The 19,165-nt window shown below is 43.0% G+C and overlaps 1 protein-coding gene across 1 annotated transcript; it reads right to left on the reverse strand.

Moving 5' to 3' along the window:
- Positions 1–11,997: 11,997 nt before the first annotated feature.
- Positions 11,998–12,939, reverse strand: EID2 (EP300 interacting inhibitor of differentiation 2). Its single transcript, XM_058530958.1, has one exon. The coding sequence runs from the start codon at positions 12,937–12,939 to the stop codon at positions 12,256–12,258; it is 684 nt and encodes a 227-aa protein (XP_058386941.1). The 3' UTR covers positions 11,998–12,255.
- Between the last annotated feature and the right edge of the window lie 6,226 nt (positions 12,940–19,165).

Raw genomic sequence — 19,165 nt, forward strand, 5'->3', positions numbered from 1 at the left:
AGGCAAGCATTCCTTGACGATCCAATCTAAAACGCCAATCGCCCTGTTTTGTTTTCTTTATACCTCTATATTGGAGTTTGCCTTGTCCGTTTACTGGTTTTCTCTTTGTCACTTACACTGGCATGTAAGCTCCCTGAGAGCAGTAACCCTGGATGTGCCGCCCTCTCACCGGCGCCTGACCCGAGAGCGGTTCGGTAGCTCTGTCAGCCGCAGCCTGGAGGGTTCGGGGAGGGTCACCCCGGCAGCAGCCGCTGGAGCTCCCCTAGACATGTGGGTCCAAATCAGCCCGCACAGAGGAGTGCGGGCACCTTCCCAGGCCCCTCGGTGCTGAAAACCGGAGCAGGGGGGACAGACAGCATGGCTCAGCAATCCGAGCCCGCCTCCCCAGCTGGTGTACAATTTCTCATAGTATTCTCTTATAATCCTTTGTATTTCCGTGGTATCCATTGTAATTTCTCCTCTTTCATTTCTAATTTTATTTATTTGAGCCCTTTCTCTTTTTTACTTAGTAAGTCTGGCTAAGGGTTTGTCAATTTTGTTTATCTTCTCAAAGAACCAACTCTTTGTTTCATTAATCCTTTCTACTTTTTTTTGGTCTCAATTTCATTTATTTCTGCTTGATTTTTATTATTTCTGTCCTTCTGCTGACTTTGGGCTGTTTGTTCTTCTTTATCTAGTTCTGTTAGGTGTAATTGAAGGTTGCTTATTTGGGCTTTTTCTTGTTTGTTAAGGTGGGCTTGTATCACTATGAGTTTCCCTCTAGGACCGCTTTTGCTGCATCCCATATGATTTGGTATGGCATATTTTCATTTTCATTTGTTTCCAGATATTTTTTGATTTCTCCTTTAATTTCATCAATGATCCATTGGGTGTTCAGTAGCATGTTGTTTAATCTCCACATTTTTGTCACTTTCCCACTTTTTTTTTTGTGGTTGATTTCCAGTTTCATAGCATTATGGTCTGAAAAGATACTTGTGACTTCAATCTTCTCAAATTTATTGAGGCTTGTTTTGTTTCCCAACATATGGTCTATCCTTGAGAACGTTCCATGCATGCTTGAGAAGAATGTGTAGTCAGCTGTTTTTGGATGGAGTGCTCTGTATATGTCTACTAGGTCCATCTCGTCCAGTTTTTCATTTAAGTCCTCTGTTTCTGTATTGACTTTTTGTCTGGATGATCTATCCATCGGTCTAAGTGGGGTATTAAGATCCCCCACTATTGTTGTGTTGTTGTTAATAGTTGCTTTATGTACTTTGGTGCTCCTATGTTGGGTGCATATATATTTATAAGTGATAGGTCTTCTTGGTGGAGTGTCCCTTTTATCATTATATATTTCCCTTCTTTGTCTCTCTTAACCTGTTTTATCTTGAAGTCTACTTTGTCTGATATGAGTATGGCAACACCTGCTTTCTTTTGTTTGCCATTAGCTTGGAGTATTGTCTTCCATCCTTTCACTCTGAGCCTGTGCTTGTCTTTAGAGCTGAGATGTGTTTCCTGGAGGCAGCATATTGTTGGGTCTTGCTTTGTAATCCATCCTGCCACTCTGTGTCTTTTGATTGGAGAGTTCAATCCATTTACATTTAGCGTAATTATTGACATATGAAGGCTTAATGTTGCTGTTTTGTCACTTATTTTCCGGTTCTTTTGCATTTCCTTTGTTCTTGTCCCATTTGTTTTGGACTGCTGATTCAGATTGGTTGACTCTTCTAGTTTTCTCTTTGTATATCATATGTGATTTTGTTTTGATTATTTGTTTAGTGGTTACCTTGAGGTTTGTATAAAAAATCTTGTATGAGATAGTCCATTATCTGATTTCTTATTATATCTCTTATTTTCTTATACTAAGTCAATTCAATCTCTTTCCTCTTCCCCTTCTAAGTCATTCTTGTTATACCTTATTCTATCTTGTGTTGTGGGTGTGTGTTTACAGTGATGAGGTTAAATTTATTTTTGGTGATTTCCTTCCTTTGATCTTTGATTTTGGTATTTAAGTGGCTGCTAACCTATTCCAGTAAAGATCTACTATTTTTCTGATTTTGTCTACCTATTTTTCTCCTTGCTCCAAGCTTTGTATTCCCTTTCTCTTCTTTTTTTCAGGCCTGAGGGCCTTCTTGGGTATTTCTTGTAGTGGGGGTCTCGTGGCCATGAACTCCCTTAGCTTTTGTTTATCTTGGAAAGTTACTATTTCTCCATCATATTTAAAGGATATTTTTGCTGGATAGAGTATTCTTGGCTGAAAGTTTCTGTCTTTCAGTATTTTAAATATATCATTCCAGTCTCTCCTAGCCTGTAAAGTTTCTGTTGAGAAATCTGCCAAGATGCTGAGGGGAGTTCCTTTGTACATTATTTTTGTTTTTGTCTAGCTTCCTTTAATATTGTTTCTTTGTCATTGACTTTAGCCAGCCTTACCACTATATGCCGTGGAGTGGACCTTTGCCTGTTGATGTATTTAGGTGACCTATTGGCTTCATTTACTGGTATTTCCTGCTCCTTCCCCAGATTTGGGAAGTTCTCAGCTATTATTTCCTTGAAGAGGCTCTCTGTTCCTCTTTCCCTCTCTTTTCCCTCCAGAATACCTATAATTCTTATGTTACATTTCCTAATAGAGTTAATTCCTGAGATATTTCTCAGAGACTTTCCTCATTTCTTTTTAGTCTTAGTTCTCTCTCCTCTTCCATCTGGAGTATATCTGTATTCCTATCCTGTATAATGCTAATTCTTTTTTTAAAAAATTTTTATTTATTTATTTCCCCCCCAAAGCCCCAGTAGATAGTTGTATGTCATAGCTGCACATCCTTCTAGTTGCTGTATGTGGGACTCGGCCTCAGCGTGGCCGGAGAAGCGGTGCGTCGTTGCGCACCCGGGATCCGAACCCCAGCTGCCAGCAATGGAGCATGCGCACCCAACCGCCAAGCCACGGGGCCAGCCCTATAATGCTAATTCTTTCCTCCATATTGTCAGCTCTGTTCTTTAAAGATTCCAGATTCTCCTTTATCTCCTCCACTGTGTTCTTCATCTCTATCAGTACTGCTTGGTTTTTCTTTATGATTTCAATCTCTTTTGTGAAGAAACTCCTTATCTCATTGAATTGTTTGTCTGTGTTATCTTGTATTTCGTTGAGTTTTTTTTATGATAGCTATTTTGAAATCTCTATCATCTAGGTTATGGATTTCTGTGCCTTGAGGGTTGGTTTCTGGGTGCTTGTCATTTTCCTTCTGGTCTGGTGATTTCATGTACCTTTGCATTGTGGTTCCTGTATTCGCTTTGTTTCTCCTCATCCTGGAAATATCTGGTTGCAATTTCCACCTGCCACCACCGGGTGGGGGTTAAGGGCTGTGTAATCTGAGGCCCCTGCGCTCTGCCCCGGCTGCTCACTGCGATCTGCTGGCTGCTTGGCCTGTTCTGGTCGGCTGAGCTTTGGTGTCGGGCATGTTGGGGGGGGCTCTCTCTTTTGCCTGCTGGGTCCCTGGCATGGGGGGCTTCTCACTTGCCCCTTGTTATCCGCTCTCCTGGGGTGCTCAGATGTTGATGGCACCCCTGCAGCAGTTCTGAGTCCTCTGTGTGGGAGTTTCCCACTGGCTCAGGGATCCCAAAGAGATATGGTTTCCCCCAGAGGGCTTCCCCTCCCCCCTCTCTGGGAGCCACGTGGACCCGGATTGCTGATCTGATGGGGAGGGAGAGGATTTCTCCTCACCTCTCCCCACTTCCTCCAGGGGCCCAGCATGTCCACTCTCAGATGTGTGGCAGTGTGGATCTTTCTGATCTTTTTTTTTTCGCAGTCTAGGAGTCCGTTGTTGGTCTGTGACTGTTCCTTTTGTTGTATCTTATCAGGGGAAGAGTTTATGGGAAAGCTCACTCCGCCATGACACTGACGTCACCTCTTAAACAACATTTTGAACTAAAAAATGAAAACACAACTTATCGAAATTTCTGGGATGCAGTAAAAGCAGTTCTTAGAGGGAAATTTATAGCACTGAATGTACATATTAGAAAAGAAGAAAGATCTAAAATTAATCATCTAAACTTCTACCTTAGGAAACTAGAAAAAGAAGAGCAAATTAAATCCAAAGTAAGCAGAAGAAAAGAAATAATAAGAATTAGAACAGAAATCAATGAAATTGAAAACAGGAAATCAACAGAGAAAATCAATGAAACCAAAAGCTGGTTCTCTGAAAAGATAAATAAAATGGATATAACTCTAGTCAGGCTAACCCAGAAAAAAAGGAGAGAAAACATAAACTGTTAATATCAAAAATGAAAGAGGAGACATCACTACAGATCCTATGGACATACAGTGGAATATTATTTGACCATAAAAAGGAATGCCGTGACATGACACGGATGAATCTTGAAAATACTATGCTAAATGAAAGAAGATAGACACAAGAGGCTACGTATTGTAGATTGCATTGATATGAAACGTCTAAAATAGGCAGATCCATAGAGACAGACAGTAGAGTGACTGCTAGTGGGTGTAGGGTTACTTCCTGGGGTGATGAAGATGTTCTAAAGTTAGATTGTGGTGATGTTCACACAGCTCTGCGAATATACTAAAAAATGCTGAATTGTACACTTCAAAAGGGTGAATTTAATAGTACATGAATTATATCTCAATAAAGTTGTTATAAATAGAACACCACTTATGTCAGCCTGAACAAATGTAGAAACCCAAGACACAGGGACCCCTCTTCCTCATTGTCCTTCCAGAGGCCTCTGCCCTTTGAGGTATCATGTAGCCCTACCCACGCTTCACCACCCAGCCCTGTTGCATTCTTTACCAGGAAGCTTCCCCGACCTCCTCTCTTAGTCAGTGACTCTTCCCTTCCCTGACCTCCTATGAGCTTGGACCCCATTTTTCTCTCTGTGACAGGCCAGCTCTGCCTCTGACCACTGTGCTGCCCGAGGGCAGGAATCACTTCACCCCCAGTTCTGTATCCCAGTGCTCAGCACAGTGCCTGGCTCAGTGTAATTGCTGGATAAATGCTGGACAGGATTTGCCAGAGAAATCTGCTGTATGCAGAGGGCACTCTGTGGGCAAGGGGCTGGTGTCAGGAAACTGTGTGTGTGGCGGGGACAGTGGAGGGTGAGCACAGGAATCTCCAAAGGGCCAGGCCTGGCGGGGACATCTCACAGGCAGCTTCTCCTGTCTGGGCAAATCCTCATCCCCTCACTGGGCACACCCCCGGGGGACGGCCCTGGGGAATCCTCCAGGGGCTGGTGTGGAATCTCACTGGGAAACTGGGGCAGCCCAGGTGCAGAGGGTGGAGTGAAACCCTCTCCTTAAACTACCCACTGAACCGTATCCTCATTGGTCCTCTTGAGGATGGCCTTCTGCAGATCAATTGATCAACTGACTCCCTTTAATTTCCATTGCCCCATACGCCATTTTTGTTCTGTGGGCCCTTGCCAAACATGTTGTGCTGTTCTGTGGGTTTGTATTTTTAATTTGCACGAAGGGCATTATGTTACGATTCTTGTTTCACTTACTTTTCTCACTAAGCATTGTGTTTTTTATAAAACTTTGACTTGTGACTAATTTCAAACTAGCAAAAAAGTTGCAAGAATAAAAATAGTACAAAAAACACCCCTATAATCTTTATCTAGATTTGCCTATTAACATTTTACCTCATTTACTATGTCATTCTCTGTCCCCGTCTCTGTCTCTCTCTCTCTCACACACACACACACAATTTTTTTCCTGAACCATTTAAGGGCAAGTTACATACATCCTGGCCCTTCATCCCTAGACACTTGGAGTATATTTCCTAGGAACAGGAATACTCTCTCCTGTAACCACAGCAGAGTTATCATCTCCTCATCTCAACATTGATACCACACTTCCATCTACTCCAATTTTGTCAAGTGACACGAGGATGTCCTTTATAGCATCTCCCTCCTCCATTACAGGAGCCCGTCTAGGGTCAGGTATTGCCTTTAATTGTCATGTCTCTTTAGCCTCCTTGAATCTGGAACATTTCCACAGCCTTTCTTCACCTTTTAGGACATTGATATTTGTGAAGAATACAACCCCTGCCTCCTTTATAGAATGTTCCTTATTTTGGGCTCATTTGATGTTTCCTTGTGATTAGATTGAGATTATGTGTTCTCAGCCAGAATACTGCAGAGGAGACTGGTGTCCTTCTCAGGGACATCTGGAGGTGCAGGTGCACGATGTCCAGCTCCCTCTGTGTAGTTATCATTCCTCCCCTCTCTCTTTTGTAACTAACAAGCAAACCGTGGGGGAGATGTGTTAAGAGCGTGCAAATATTCTGTTCCTCATAAAAAATTTCCCATAGATTTAGCATCCATTGATGATTCTTGCCTGGTCCCATCTTTACCATGATGCTTACAAAATGATTTTCCAGCTTCAGCCGTCATTTACCAGTCAGCCCTCTGCATTCTATTGTAGGCAAGGGCATCATCTTCTCCCTGTTTATGCATGTATGAATTTATCTATTTATTATATGAACGGAATCATGAATTCCTATTTTTTCCAATGGCTTTGTGAGATCATAGAAAATAAATATTGGTCTCTGCCCCCTGTTCCTGACACAGAGCTCCTGAAACCCTTGTAAATTCCCAGGTGATAAGAGCACTGGGAGCATCTCTTGTTATAACAGATGACTCTGGGTGGCTCCTGGATGGCTCCCAGATGGGGGCTGGTCACCAGAAACACCAAGCCATGATGAGAAGTTTGGAATTTTCAGCCCCACTCTCCATTCTCTAGAGAGGGGAGAGGGGCTAGAAATGGAGTGAATAATTGATCATGCCTACGTAAGGAGGCCTCCATAAAATCCCAATAGTACAGGGTTTGGAGAGCATCCAGATGGGCAAACATATCCACATACTGGGAGGGTGACACACCCCAACTCCACAGAGACAAAAGCTCTGGTGACAGGAGGAAACAGGGACAATTTAGTCTTTGTTTTTTTTTTTTTTTTTTGGTGAGGAAGATCAGCCCTGAGCTAACATTTGTTGCCAATCCTCCTCTTTTTGCTGAGGAATATTGGCCCTGAGCTAACATCCGTGCCCATCTTCCTCTACTTTATATGTGGGACGCCACCACAGCATGGCTTGATAAGTGGTGCGTAGGTCTGCACCTGAGATCTGAACCCTTGAACCCCAGGCCACTGAAGTGGAGCTTGCGAACTTAACCACTACGCCATCGGGCCAGCCCCCAATTTAGTCATTTTTATTAGCTGACAGAGAACTACCTCCCACTTTCTTTTTCTGCGTCTCCCTCTCAATCCTTGAAGGAAACAGAACCTTTCCCACAATGCTAGTCACCTCCAATTAGAACTGGTAGCCCAGTGCCCTCTTTATTGGAAGCCCTGCCCATGCTGAGCCAACTGCAGATGGGCATTTATCCAAACCAATTGAGCCTGGGACTCAGATATGAGGTCATATATTCAGGTTTTCATAAAAAACTGAATTCGGTTTACATGACAATACGTATTCACATTTTCTAAGGATGTGTGTTGGTCCAGGAACTCTAGATTCTTCTGTGTTCCCCTCTTCACATATTCCCAAAAGTTTAACCTCTGTAAGATTTCATCACTCATAAGGATGTAGAAGAAATGGAGTGAGGTTTGGGACAAAGTGAAGAGAAACAGAGCATCGAATTGTACAGCCAGGGTCTCACAGAGAATGTCAACACCAGAGTTTGAACTCAAGCAGTCTGACACCACAAGTGATCTCTCAATATTTCCCCCAACCCCAATGCTGCTTCCCCACCCTGTGGAGGAGCCAACTCCACTGTGAGGACAGTGCCCTCTGGTGGGAGGGGCTCACGATCTGGGGTCAGACGGACCTGGAAAAACTACTCGACTCTCTAAGCCTCAGTGTTCTTCTCTGGGCAAATGAAGTGAGAAAATGTTTGACTAAGCGGTTCGCAACTGTGGAAATCTGAGTTATGACAATTCTTACTGTTTGGGCATCAACCCCTTTTTCTCTAAACCTGAGTTTAGCTTCCCTCCGGGGTAGAAACCTGCAATTTCTGTCTCTGGCCAGACACTGGAAGAATTCTCAGAATAAGAAACCTATCTGGGTAACCGGAGAAGTAGGAAGTCCAGGCTGATTTCCTGAATCCAAAGGAGACCGTTTTGACCTTGAGATATCCACCATATCAGAGAAGGAGATGGTAAGGCTAAAACCAAGCTTCCTTTTTTTTTTTTTTTGCTTGAGGAAGATTGTCCCTGAGCTAACCTCTGTGCCAATCCTCCTCCATTTTGTACGTGGGACGCTGCCACAGCATGGCTTGATGAGAGGCATGTAGGTCCACCCCCGGGATCTGAACCGGCAAACCCCAGGCTGCCAAAGTGGAGCGTGTGAACTCAACCACTATGCCACTGGGCCGGCCCCAAAACCAAGCTTCCAGAAGACTATTTTGGAGTTTTATATGTGTTATACACTCCTATTCACTGCACAACACTCTTCCAAGTTCAACAACTCCCTTCTGTTAAGATCAAGTGTAAAGAAAGGCGTGTAATCAAGAAAGGAAAAGTGCTACATTCTAACTCAGTGAGGACATGTTTGTCTTCAAAGTACCTAAAAATCTACTGCTCTTACCATGGGGGAAAAATAGAGAAAAACGTGCAAGAGCCCTCACCTTCTCACCACCCCAAGCACAGCCCAGATGGTTCCAAAGGGAAATTCTATCAAAACTTAAATAGATAATTCCAACGGATTTAAAAGTGTTTCAGAACTTAGAAAATAAGAAAAACTTCCAAGTTATTTATATGATGTAATAATATTAATATCTAAAAGTAACAAATATTGCACAAGAAAATGACACAGCAATCTCACTTATGAATACTAATACAAACATCTTTAAAAAAGAAGCAGAGATTCAGAAGCACACTAAAAGGATTATACCTCATTTGTAAATAAGGATCATCTGAATAATGCAAATCATGCATTATCAATAACTCTAGGGCTTCCCGGTGGCATAGTGGTTAAGTTCAGCACGTTCCACTGCGGTGGCCCGGGGTTCACAGGTTCGGATCCTGGGTGCAGACTTACACCACTCACCAAGCTATGCTGTGGTGGCACCCCACATACAAAATAGAGGAAGATGGGCACAGATGTTAGCTCAGGACCACTCTTCCTCAAGCAAAAAGAGGAAGATTGGCAAGAGGTGCTAGCTCAGGGCCAATCTTCCTCACCAAAAAAAAAAAAACACCCAAAAATCTCTAAATGTGATTCATTATGGTGGTGGATATAAAAATAACCCTAGGACCACCTTCACAGATTCTTAAAAGGCCTTTGACAAAATCCAACAACCACTTTTGATAAAACACACACACACACACACACACACACACACACACAGAGTAGTAGATGGATATGTGAAGAATTTCCACAAAATCAGGAATAAGACACGGATGCTTCACTATCTTTCACATTATTTTACATCAGACAGAAGGTACTAGCCAAGGAATTAATAAAGAGGAAGAAGTTAGAGGTATAAAAGTTATAAAAGAGGCAATATCATCACCATTTCCATATGACTTGTTCCTCAGCTAAGATAACCAAATGAAACAGTACTATAAACGATAAGAAAACAGTGTTAACAGACTACCAAACAAATATGCAGAAATCAATTATTTTCAAATAGCCAGGCAAGTTTTTAGAAAATATAACAGATATAATCCTCATTTACTATAGGAAAAAAAGAAAACATCCAGGAATAAATGACTAGACCTGTGAAAGACCTACTTTAGGAACATTAAGGACAAACATTAACACTCTTCAGAAGGATACAAAGGAAGTCTTTAAAAAAATGGAAAAAGAGGTCATTTGGCTAGGAAGACTCGGTACCTTAAAGAGAGCAGTTTCCCTTGAGTTAATGAAGTATAATGTGATTCTAATAAAATAGCTTTGTTTGAAAGAAAGAAAGCTGACTTTGAGGTTGACGTAGCAACATAAGTAAACAAAAATAGCCAGAAACACTCTGAAAAAGAAGTATAATGAGGAGTTTCAGCATTACCAGATTTAACACTAGTGTAGTGGAATTTAACACTAGTTGAACACAGTTTAGTATAAGCGTAAGTGGCTTCTTTAAACAAAGTCAGTGGGGAAAAGATGGACTGGTCAGTAAGTGCTGTTGGAGCAACGAGGTAGCCATCTACAAAAAAATTTGGATCCTGAACTCATCCTGGCCATCAGGATAAATTTCAAATGGTTCAAAGATTCAAATATGAACAATGAAACCACACACACACACCGAGAAAACCTTGGGATTCAAAATCTTGAAGGTTTAAAGAAAATAGGAAACAAAACCAAAAGCAAAGATCTCCATACTCAGAGGGAAAAAATGACAAATCGGGAAAAAATATTTACAACTCACATCACAAGCTATTATCATATCTCATATCATTACATAAATAGAAACTAGAGTCAACAAAAAAAGGACAAAATTATTCAGGAGAGAAATGGATAAAAGATATGAATAGATGAGGTCATGGAAAAGGGAATATACATGACTTTTAAATGAGAAGATATTTAACTTCACTCATAAGAGAAAAGCAAATTACAATGATATACCACATTTCAACTACATAGATGGGCAAAATCCAGACACTCACCGTTTACTGTGTTGGCTGGACGGTAAGCAAATGTCCACGTTCATCAGTTGCTGGTGGGAGAATAAAGGTACAACGTGTATGGAAGGCAACTTAGGAATATCTATAAAACTTCAAATAAGTACCTTTGGCCAGAATTCTCATTTCTGGAAATTCACACTACAGATGTTATATACAACAAAGAATCTAAGAAGCTACTGATTATAAGATGCACCATTATTTTTATGAAAAGGCTGTATTACACCATCAAAAATGTAAGATATACCCCAATTTCAGAGATGTCAATACATGAAATGTACATTTAGAAGGAAGCAATGCTGTATTTGTGCACATGCCACGTGATATAGGTACAAGATTAACTATTATAGCAATTTCTTTTTGCCAATAGAAAAAGATAGGAAACAACCTAAATGCCCAATACGTTCCTGGTTAAGCAAATTATAACATAACCACAGAACGGGATAAAGTGCAGCTGAAAAAAAAAAAAGAGCAAATGTAGTGATTTGGAGGGATCTTCAAGATATGTTCTTAATCAAAAAGTAATGTATAAATCAGTAAATATAATACGCCAACTTTTGTGAAGAAAAGACAAAAAAAAAAGGTCCCCAGATTTGTATTTGCTTGCATATACACAAGGAAACTGGAAGGAGAGAAGAGGACTGTGGCAGGTACTGGGTGGAGGGGACAGGAATGGAAGACTTTTCACTATATTTTATATTTTAGGGGGCTTGTGAATAGATTATTTGCCAAAAAAAAAGATTAAACAAAATTAAAAGCTGAACGAAAGAAAAAAAATCCAGAAAGTTCAGATATTCTCGAATACCTGATTTATCATGTAATATATACAATATTTACTTGGCTTGTCATCTGAAATGCCTCAGAAAACACAAAATCAATCTCACACTAAAAAATTCTGTTGCATCTGACATGAAGAGAGCACATGTTCTGACAATTTCAAGTTCTCTCCAGAGCCTTCCCGTCCGAATAACTCAGCTGTAACCCCTTATTCCGATCATCACTATTTGATAATTTCTTTCACCACCACGGGCTCTGTTATTGGCAATCTTTCTTCAAGTAGCAATTTTAGAAAACCATCCTTCACTTTGTAGTAAAGCAATTTTGAAAGACATTGCCACCATCCAGGGAAAAGAATCTGGATCAATCACAAACTCCAAGAATATTAGAGGAGTCTCAACGCTTTTGACATTTTTTCTATTTTCTGATGCTTTTTCATGATAAGTTTCCTTTAATTTCTTCAACTGTGCATTGCCTTAGTATCGCCGAAGTATTCTCACATACTTTGACTTTTTAAAATCAAGTTACAGGATTGGTATAAGGCTGTCTGGAGTCAGAGGTTCTTTCTGAAGGAGTGTCAACTCTAGACTATTCTCTATAGACAAACTTACCACAGCCAAGTTTTTCTATCAGAGGATGGATAACCTCAGACGCAGTCAGAGCGACAGTCAATGTTAAGATATCAAAATCCGTCCTCGGAGGATTGCGCTGACACTCGGCACAGTCGCGGCTGCCTGGCTCTGCAGGCGCGCACGCCTCTCCCGCGGCGCTGCCAGCTCCCGCGTCCCGCGCCGGGCGGTCAGGCGGCGCTCCAGACCGCGGCGCAGCGAGCGCGGGGAGATCGTTCCTAAAGCGCCCGGGGGCGACGGAGGCGGAGCTACCGCAACGCGGCCACGCCTGGGCCGGGCCCGGGCCCGGACCTGGACCTGCCTTTGGGACCCTCTTCCTCCGCCGGCTCCGCCAACAATCGGGCGACCTTCGTCATCCGGGCTTCCCCGGCCTCCACCATCGGACCTGCCCTGGCCTCCGCCATCGGACATTCCCTGGCCTCCGCCATCGGACCTGCCCTGGTCTCCGCCATCGGACCTGCCCTGGCCTCCGCCATCGGACATTCCCTGGCCTCCGCCATCGGACCTGCCCTGGCCTCCGCCATCGGACCTGCCCTGGCCTCCGCCATCGGACATTCCCTGGCCTCCGCCATCGGACCTGCCCTGGCCTCCGCCATCGGACATTCCCTGGCCTCCGCCATCGGACCTGCCCTGGCCTCCGCCATCGGACATTCCCTGGCCTCCGCCATCGGACCTGCCCTGGTCTCCGCCATCGGACCTGCCCTGGCCTCCGCCATCGGACATTCCCTGGCCTCCGCCATCGGACCTGCCCTGGCCTCCGCCATCGGACATTCCCTGGCCTCCGCCATCGGACCTGCCCTGGTCTCCGCAGGCTGCGCCGGGACTGGGACCGGCTCTCGCCTCCCGCCGCCTACCTCCGCCTGCTGGACGTCGCTGTTGCCATTCGCCCCGTCGGTCCGCGGGACCCTGCTGCCTGCGGGCAGCTCGAACATCTCGGATCGCGGCGTCGGCTCGGCCGCTCGCGGAAAAATTGCGATAGCGGCACAGCCGGAATGCAGGTGTGCACGTCAGTGCGCGTGCGCGAGCGCTCTGCGCACCCGGGAACGCTGTGTGCAAACCCGTGCGCGCGAGCCTGGAGCCTCCCGCTAAACCGAAGAGCACTGCGCATGCGCCATCCCAGATGGTGGTTTGTCCAGGACTTGAGAGCTATTAACCCGCGATCCTCCAGGTGCCACCTAGCGGCCGAAAGCGGCAGCACACTGAAACCATCCCCGGTCTAACCGAACTTCGAAGGGCGAAGCTACATTTTACATTTAGATCAATTTAATGTCTATAAGGAAAGTCTTACAAGATTGCTTCCTGTTGGCTTTCCCAAGCTTACATCCTAAGATGCTGCTTGTTCTCCAGCGATTATAATGCCACCTCTGTTCTCTACCAAGACGTCCTAGATTCTTTTTTTGGGGGGAGGAGGTTCTTTATTCTTTTCCATTTATTCGTTTGCCTCTCTTCACCCATACCAATCCTCTTAACACTAAAGCTTTATAATAATACTCCCTTCTTGGTATCTTTAAAATTGCTTTGGCTACTCTTTGGATATTTATTTTTTTCTACGTCTTGTGCAATATGACAGAGGCAGAAGAGTATACAAAATATAAATATACAGCTGAATGATTTATCACAAAGTGGACATCCATGTAACCACGACTCAAGTCAAGAGATTGAATATTTCCAGTGTCCCAGAGCCGTCCTCGCTTCTTATCACTGTTCTCTTCTTTCTACCCCGAGATGACTACTATCCTGATATTTATGGTAATCATTTCCTCGCTTTTCTTTTTGTTTTACTACCTAATTCTGTAGTTTAGTTTTGCTTGTTTTTTGAACTTTATATACTCTTGTGTCTGGATTCTTTCACACAACATTATTTTTATGAGATTCACCCACGTTTTTCATTGTGGTTACAAATAGTTCATTTTCTTGATAGTTAATGTATTTATTACCATTATTTTTATGTGTCCCAAAATATTACACATGCATCTTAAATACTGGCTCTCCAGTTACTTTTTCTTTATTCTAATTAATGGAAAAACATCATATAAGGAAATTCTACCTTTGATTTAGCTGGTGGTGACCCCCATCGTGATGCCATGATTCATGGGCATCAGGAAATAACTTTAGTGACTCATTGTTCTCTGCCCTGTCAGGAGTAGCTATGCTGAGGCATTAAAGTCTCATCCACAGATCATGAGGCTGCATTTTTATTTTCCTGGTCCAAGCACCACATTTATAAAACACAGCATCCAGCCTGCTTTGTGCTTCAGACACAGCTTCCCACGAGCATCTCTGCAATCAGTATGTCTGTGGCTCCTTTAAGACAGCTCCCAGGCTAGATTGGAGACCAACAGTCCATCACCGCCACCCTCAGGCTGCCTGGAAAATCACAAATATTTAACAAAAGCATCCCCAGACTTAGGTAGTAACATATATTATTAGAGGGAGAACTAGACATTCTAGTAACTTACTATAATCCTGCCTTCTGAGGCCAAAAATCACCTTACAGCAGAAGCTGAAGGAATTCCTATTATCCAGGAATAGGAATGGCTCTAAACAAAATTATGGTGTATTAAACAGAAGTGCTCATGTGGGGAGATAACAGCAAAGATTTGAGATAGATTCCAGTTTATCTGTTGCTCCCAAGACTGTTCCTGTAGCGGCTGCAGCATCTGTGTCTCTGTCTCGCTGCCAGTAGTTCAGGATCACTTGAGGACAATTTCAATCATGCTGCAGACTAAACAGCTAAGGAAGCTGAGATCAGGGGCTCCACACTAATATATTTTTTACAGGAAAAAAGTAAAAAAGAGAACTTAAACCCAGGGTCATACAATTAACATTTTTAAAGGGAAGGTGAGGAGTTCCTAAGGAAAGGGATGGGATCTGCTTCTCCCAAAAGCTGCAAAGCCTGTAATAAATAGCGCTAGTGGGAAACTTGTTCTTACTGTGAACAAAGATTTCCTTGAAAGCATAAATGCCCATGTTGACTTCAGAATTAAATCAGTACTTTGGTGGATGGGGGACTAATCCTCAGCTCAGAATCTGCACCTGGCTTAGGACGACCAGGGAAATCATGATATCATTTCTGTATCCTTATTACCCCCGATTATCTTAGGCTTTACATCCTCTGCTCACTAGATGGGCTGAGCTGACTTATTGGCAGACATAGGTTCTTCTTTCTCTAAGCTCTGACTAGGGGTGCTTCCAGATTTGCTTCTCTCTCCTGAGATATTTAATGCTGTGGTGATTTCTAAATATGATGTTACAAGCTTGTCTCTTTTCCCAAGATTGTTACTGTGCTATATTAATTGCAGAAGTGGCCCTAGTTCTCCACTCTCTCTGTGTCTACACCCTTGGTAATATGAGTTTGCAGCTCTCTCATCTGGAGGTAGATTCTTTATCTCCATCCCCTGAAACTGAACTGGTCTTTCTGACTCGCTTTGACTGATAGGATGTGGCAGAAATAATGGTGTGTAAGTTTCAAGACTGGGGCTCAAGAGGCATTTCATGTTTCCATTCTCTCTTGGGCTCCTGTCTCTCCCATGAGAACAACCCTGGAGCAGCTTGGATGACAATGTGGGGCTGAGGAAAGTGGGCCCAGACGAGGAACTCAAGATCAGTCAGTCCCCAGCTGACTGTTTAGGTTATGGCGAAATAAATGATTACAGTTCTTTGCTACAATGTTTGATATGACTTCTCATGCAACATTATTGTGGCAATAGTTAACTACTCCAGAATTGGTACCAGGAGTTGGGTAGTGCCATAACGAAAGGCTAAACTATGTGAGGAAGACAGCGAGTACATTGTTATGGGAGCAGGAAAAATGGCAACCCATGTTATGATGTAGTGAAATAATTGGGAAACTGTTGCCTGTGGTTACCTAGAAGATGGAAAATATTGGCTAAGGAGATCTCCAGCCATAATGCTAGTTACTCATTGATGAGCATGATCAGGCGTAGCAAGAGAGGGTGGACTTATAGAAGGAATTGGTTGCTTTTCTGGAAGAATTTAGAGGAAATATAGAGGGGCTATGACTTGCTAGATTGGAAAAGAAAACCATTTCTCACATCCAGTCTCTCCAGCCACAAAAAAATTATCAAAGTGAAAAACATCCTGTGTGTATAGATCAAATTAACAGTGTGGCTTTATGACCTTTTGTTATAAATACCTCCGAAAATATGAGGCAGTACCTAGGAGAAACTTCCAGCTAGACAAAAGGGTTTCTAGGAAGCTTACAACTGGGAAGTGGGGAGTAACTATCTTGTTAATAGCTCTCAAGTCCTGGACAAACCACCATCTCTGCCCATTAGCTTTCTGGACTGGCAAGATTGGCGGGTCACGTGGGCTCGTCCAGGGAATGGTCAGGCCCTGGGCGATTAGGTCTTCTACTACTGGTGTGAGGCACTGTATGGCCTCAGGCTTTCATGGATATTTAGGCAATTTAGGAAGTGGTTTAATTATGTCTATTTGAATTTTTATAGGTTCTGCACTTTCTATTCTCCCAACGTCACTATTAGAAGTAGCCCACAGGTTTTTAGCACCTTAAGTCAGAGGACTTGTGTTGAAATTCTTGCTCTTCTATGTCAAGGACAGATTGTGGGGAACAGGAAAGATCAGCTTCAAGTTGGTCAGGAAATTTGAAGGTGAGATCTCCACTGGGGGCAAAATGTCTTAGCCCTTTTAATTTAGAAAGGAGATCTCTACCTAATAGAATGGCGGGAGCTGTGCCACATAGAAAAAGGAGTGTGTTTCAGTAGAAAGGTCCCAGAGTCATTTGTGCTGGTCGAGATAGAAATTTCCTCTGAACTTTATTAGATATACTCACTATGAAAATTTTCTGTTTACTCTCAGGATTCGTTGTCCTATGAGAGTGGCGTTTAAAGTAGAAAACATAGCTCCAATATCTACTAGAATTGGTGAGGTTTCCCACTGATTTTAATTTTACTTTCCCCTTGGCTGTTTAAGGGAATTCCTGGTAGCAGTTTACTGGAGAACCCCTTGGAGTCCTGTCAACTTTGGGAGGGGCCCATATGGGGGCCCTCCCTTGGGGACATTCGAGTTGATATTGAAAAATTTGCATAGGACCTTTGAGGACATTCTTTTTTCCAATGTCCCAGTTGATTGCAAATGAAACATCAACCCTTGGGCCATGGTTTTGATAATGGATCCCTAGGAGTGTAAACAAGCCAAAAGGGGCTCATTCTGCTCTCCGAAATCTGATGCCAATCAATTGCAAACGTGCTGGTACTTGAGAAAGGAAAATTTATACGATTAGCTGGCATGATCGGAAGATGGCGGACTAGTGTCCTAAAGAACCATCTTAAAGTCATAGAGGGGCCGGCCCCATGGCTTAGCGGTTAAGTGCAAGCGCTCCACTACTGGCTGCCCGGGGTTTGGATCCCGGGCGCGCACCGATGCACCGCTTCTCCAGCCATGCTGAGGCCGCGTCCCACATACAGCAACTAGAAGGATGTGCAACTATGACATACAACTATCTACTGGGGCTTTGGGGGAAAAAAAAAAGGAGGAGGATTGGCAATAGATGTTAGCTCAGAGCTGGTCTTCCTCAGCAAAAAGAGGAGGATTAGCATGGATGTTAGCTCAGGGCTGATCTTCCTCACAAAAAAATAAATAAATAAATAAAATCATAAAGAATCTTGAGGTGGTTATTTAGGGGAAATAGGCAGGGAAGCAGGGGGGTTAGGGATGTTGACCACCCAGTGTGAGGAACTTCAAAGCGTCTCATCTCTCTCTTCTGTCATTCGTGATGGGTACCAACACAGAGTTTTTCTTTCTGGAGGTCATCATGTTCCTCGGGAACTCAGAGAACAAAGTTATTGTCTTATCACAGCTGGGAGATATACGTAAGCAAGAGTCAGAGAACTAGCAGATGACGTATTTTGCAAGACGTATTTTGCAAAAGCAAGAGGTGCTTAGTCATCTAGGCTACGTGCAGGCTGGAGGGCATTCTCAGAGACTAGTGAGTCAGGGTCATAGTTACAATATTGCTTCCTTTCCCTAAGATGGCTTCCCTCATGCTAACTGTTACAGGAGGGTGCAGTGCAGGAGGCCCAGGTTTTATTTTAGGTCTCTGGCCTTGGAGCTGTTATAGCTGTAAGGCCAATTGCTTGGCGCACCTTTGTTTATGATCTTGTTCCAAAGTCCTTTCAAAGTGCTCAGCTTTGGTCACGAGCCCAACTGGTAGCCTCCTATCCTGTTTTTGCCTTTTTATCAATCCACTAATGGTTTGCGAAATTCTTTAATTATGGCCCTTAGTTCAGCTTTTGAACATGGAGTGAAAGATACCTGAGCAGGATCTCCTGCAACCTCGAGTGGTTTTATTTTAAAAAGTAACTATTGAATAGTCTCTTTAGAGTGGAAAGGCAGCTTAGACAGAGTTAGTAAAGTGTGAGTACTCAGGTGAAGGAGGATGGGGTGGAGTGGTAAGAGTCACGTGCACCTTATCATCTTTTGTTTTGGTACTTCTGGTGTCTTTAATTTTTCACTAGCCTTTTGTAACGAATCTTTTAATGAAGTTATTTGGGAATCTTGAAGCCTTTTGGAGCCATCTGCATACCTATTAAAAGAGCTTTCCCATTCTGTTTTTCATTTGGGAACCCTTCCTTTCAAGGGCACTTCTAAAATGAATGATCTTGTCTGATTGGAATGTTCCTTATAATGGCCGTTGTAATTCTATGTTATTTTTAGTAAGGTTTTTAGTAAGATTTTTGTATATATTAATAGCTTCTGGGACCACAGTTTTTAGACATAAAATAAACAAGTGTGCTGGAAGGTGGCATGCTTGACTCTTGGGAGCTTAGAGATTCCATTTCTATTATTTATTTATTTATTTATTTTTAGCTAAGTTTTTGGGTCTGTTGGAGCCAGTCCTTTCCATGACTAACTCATCCTAACAAAGGAGTCTTTGGGTTAGGTGGCAAGTCTCTAAGAGCTTTTTTTTTTTTTTTTTTTTTTTTTTTTTTTTTAGATCAGCCCTCAGCTAACATCCGTGCTAATCCTCTTTTTTTGCTGAGGAAGACCAGCTTTGAGCTAACATCCATTGTCAATCCTCCTCCTTTTTTTCCCCCCCAAAGCCCCCCAGTAGATAGTTGTATGTCATAGCTGCACATCCTTCTAGTTGCTGTATGTGGGACGCGGCCTCAGCATGGC

This window comes from Diceros bicornis, chromosome 34 (genome assembly GCF_020826845.1).
Source record: "Diceros bicornis minor isolate mBicDic1 chromosome 34, mDicBic1.mat.cur, whole genome shotgun sequence".
Taxonomy (NCBI): domain Eukaryota; kingdom Metazoa; phylum Chordata; class Mammalia; order Perissodactyla; family Rhinocerotidae; genus Diceros; species Diceros bicornis.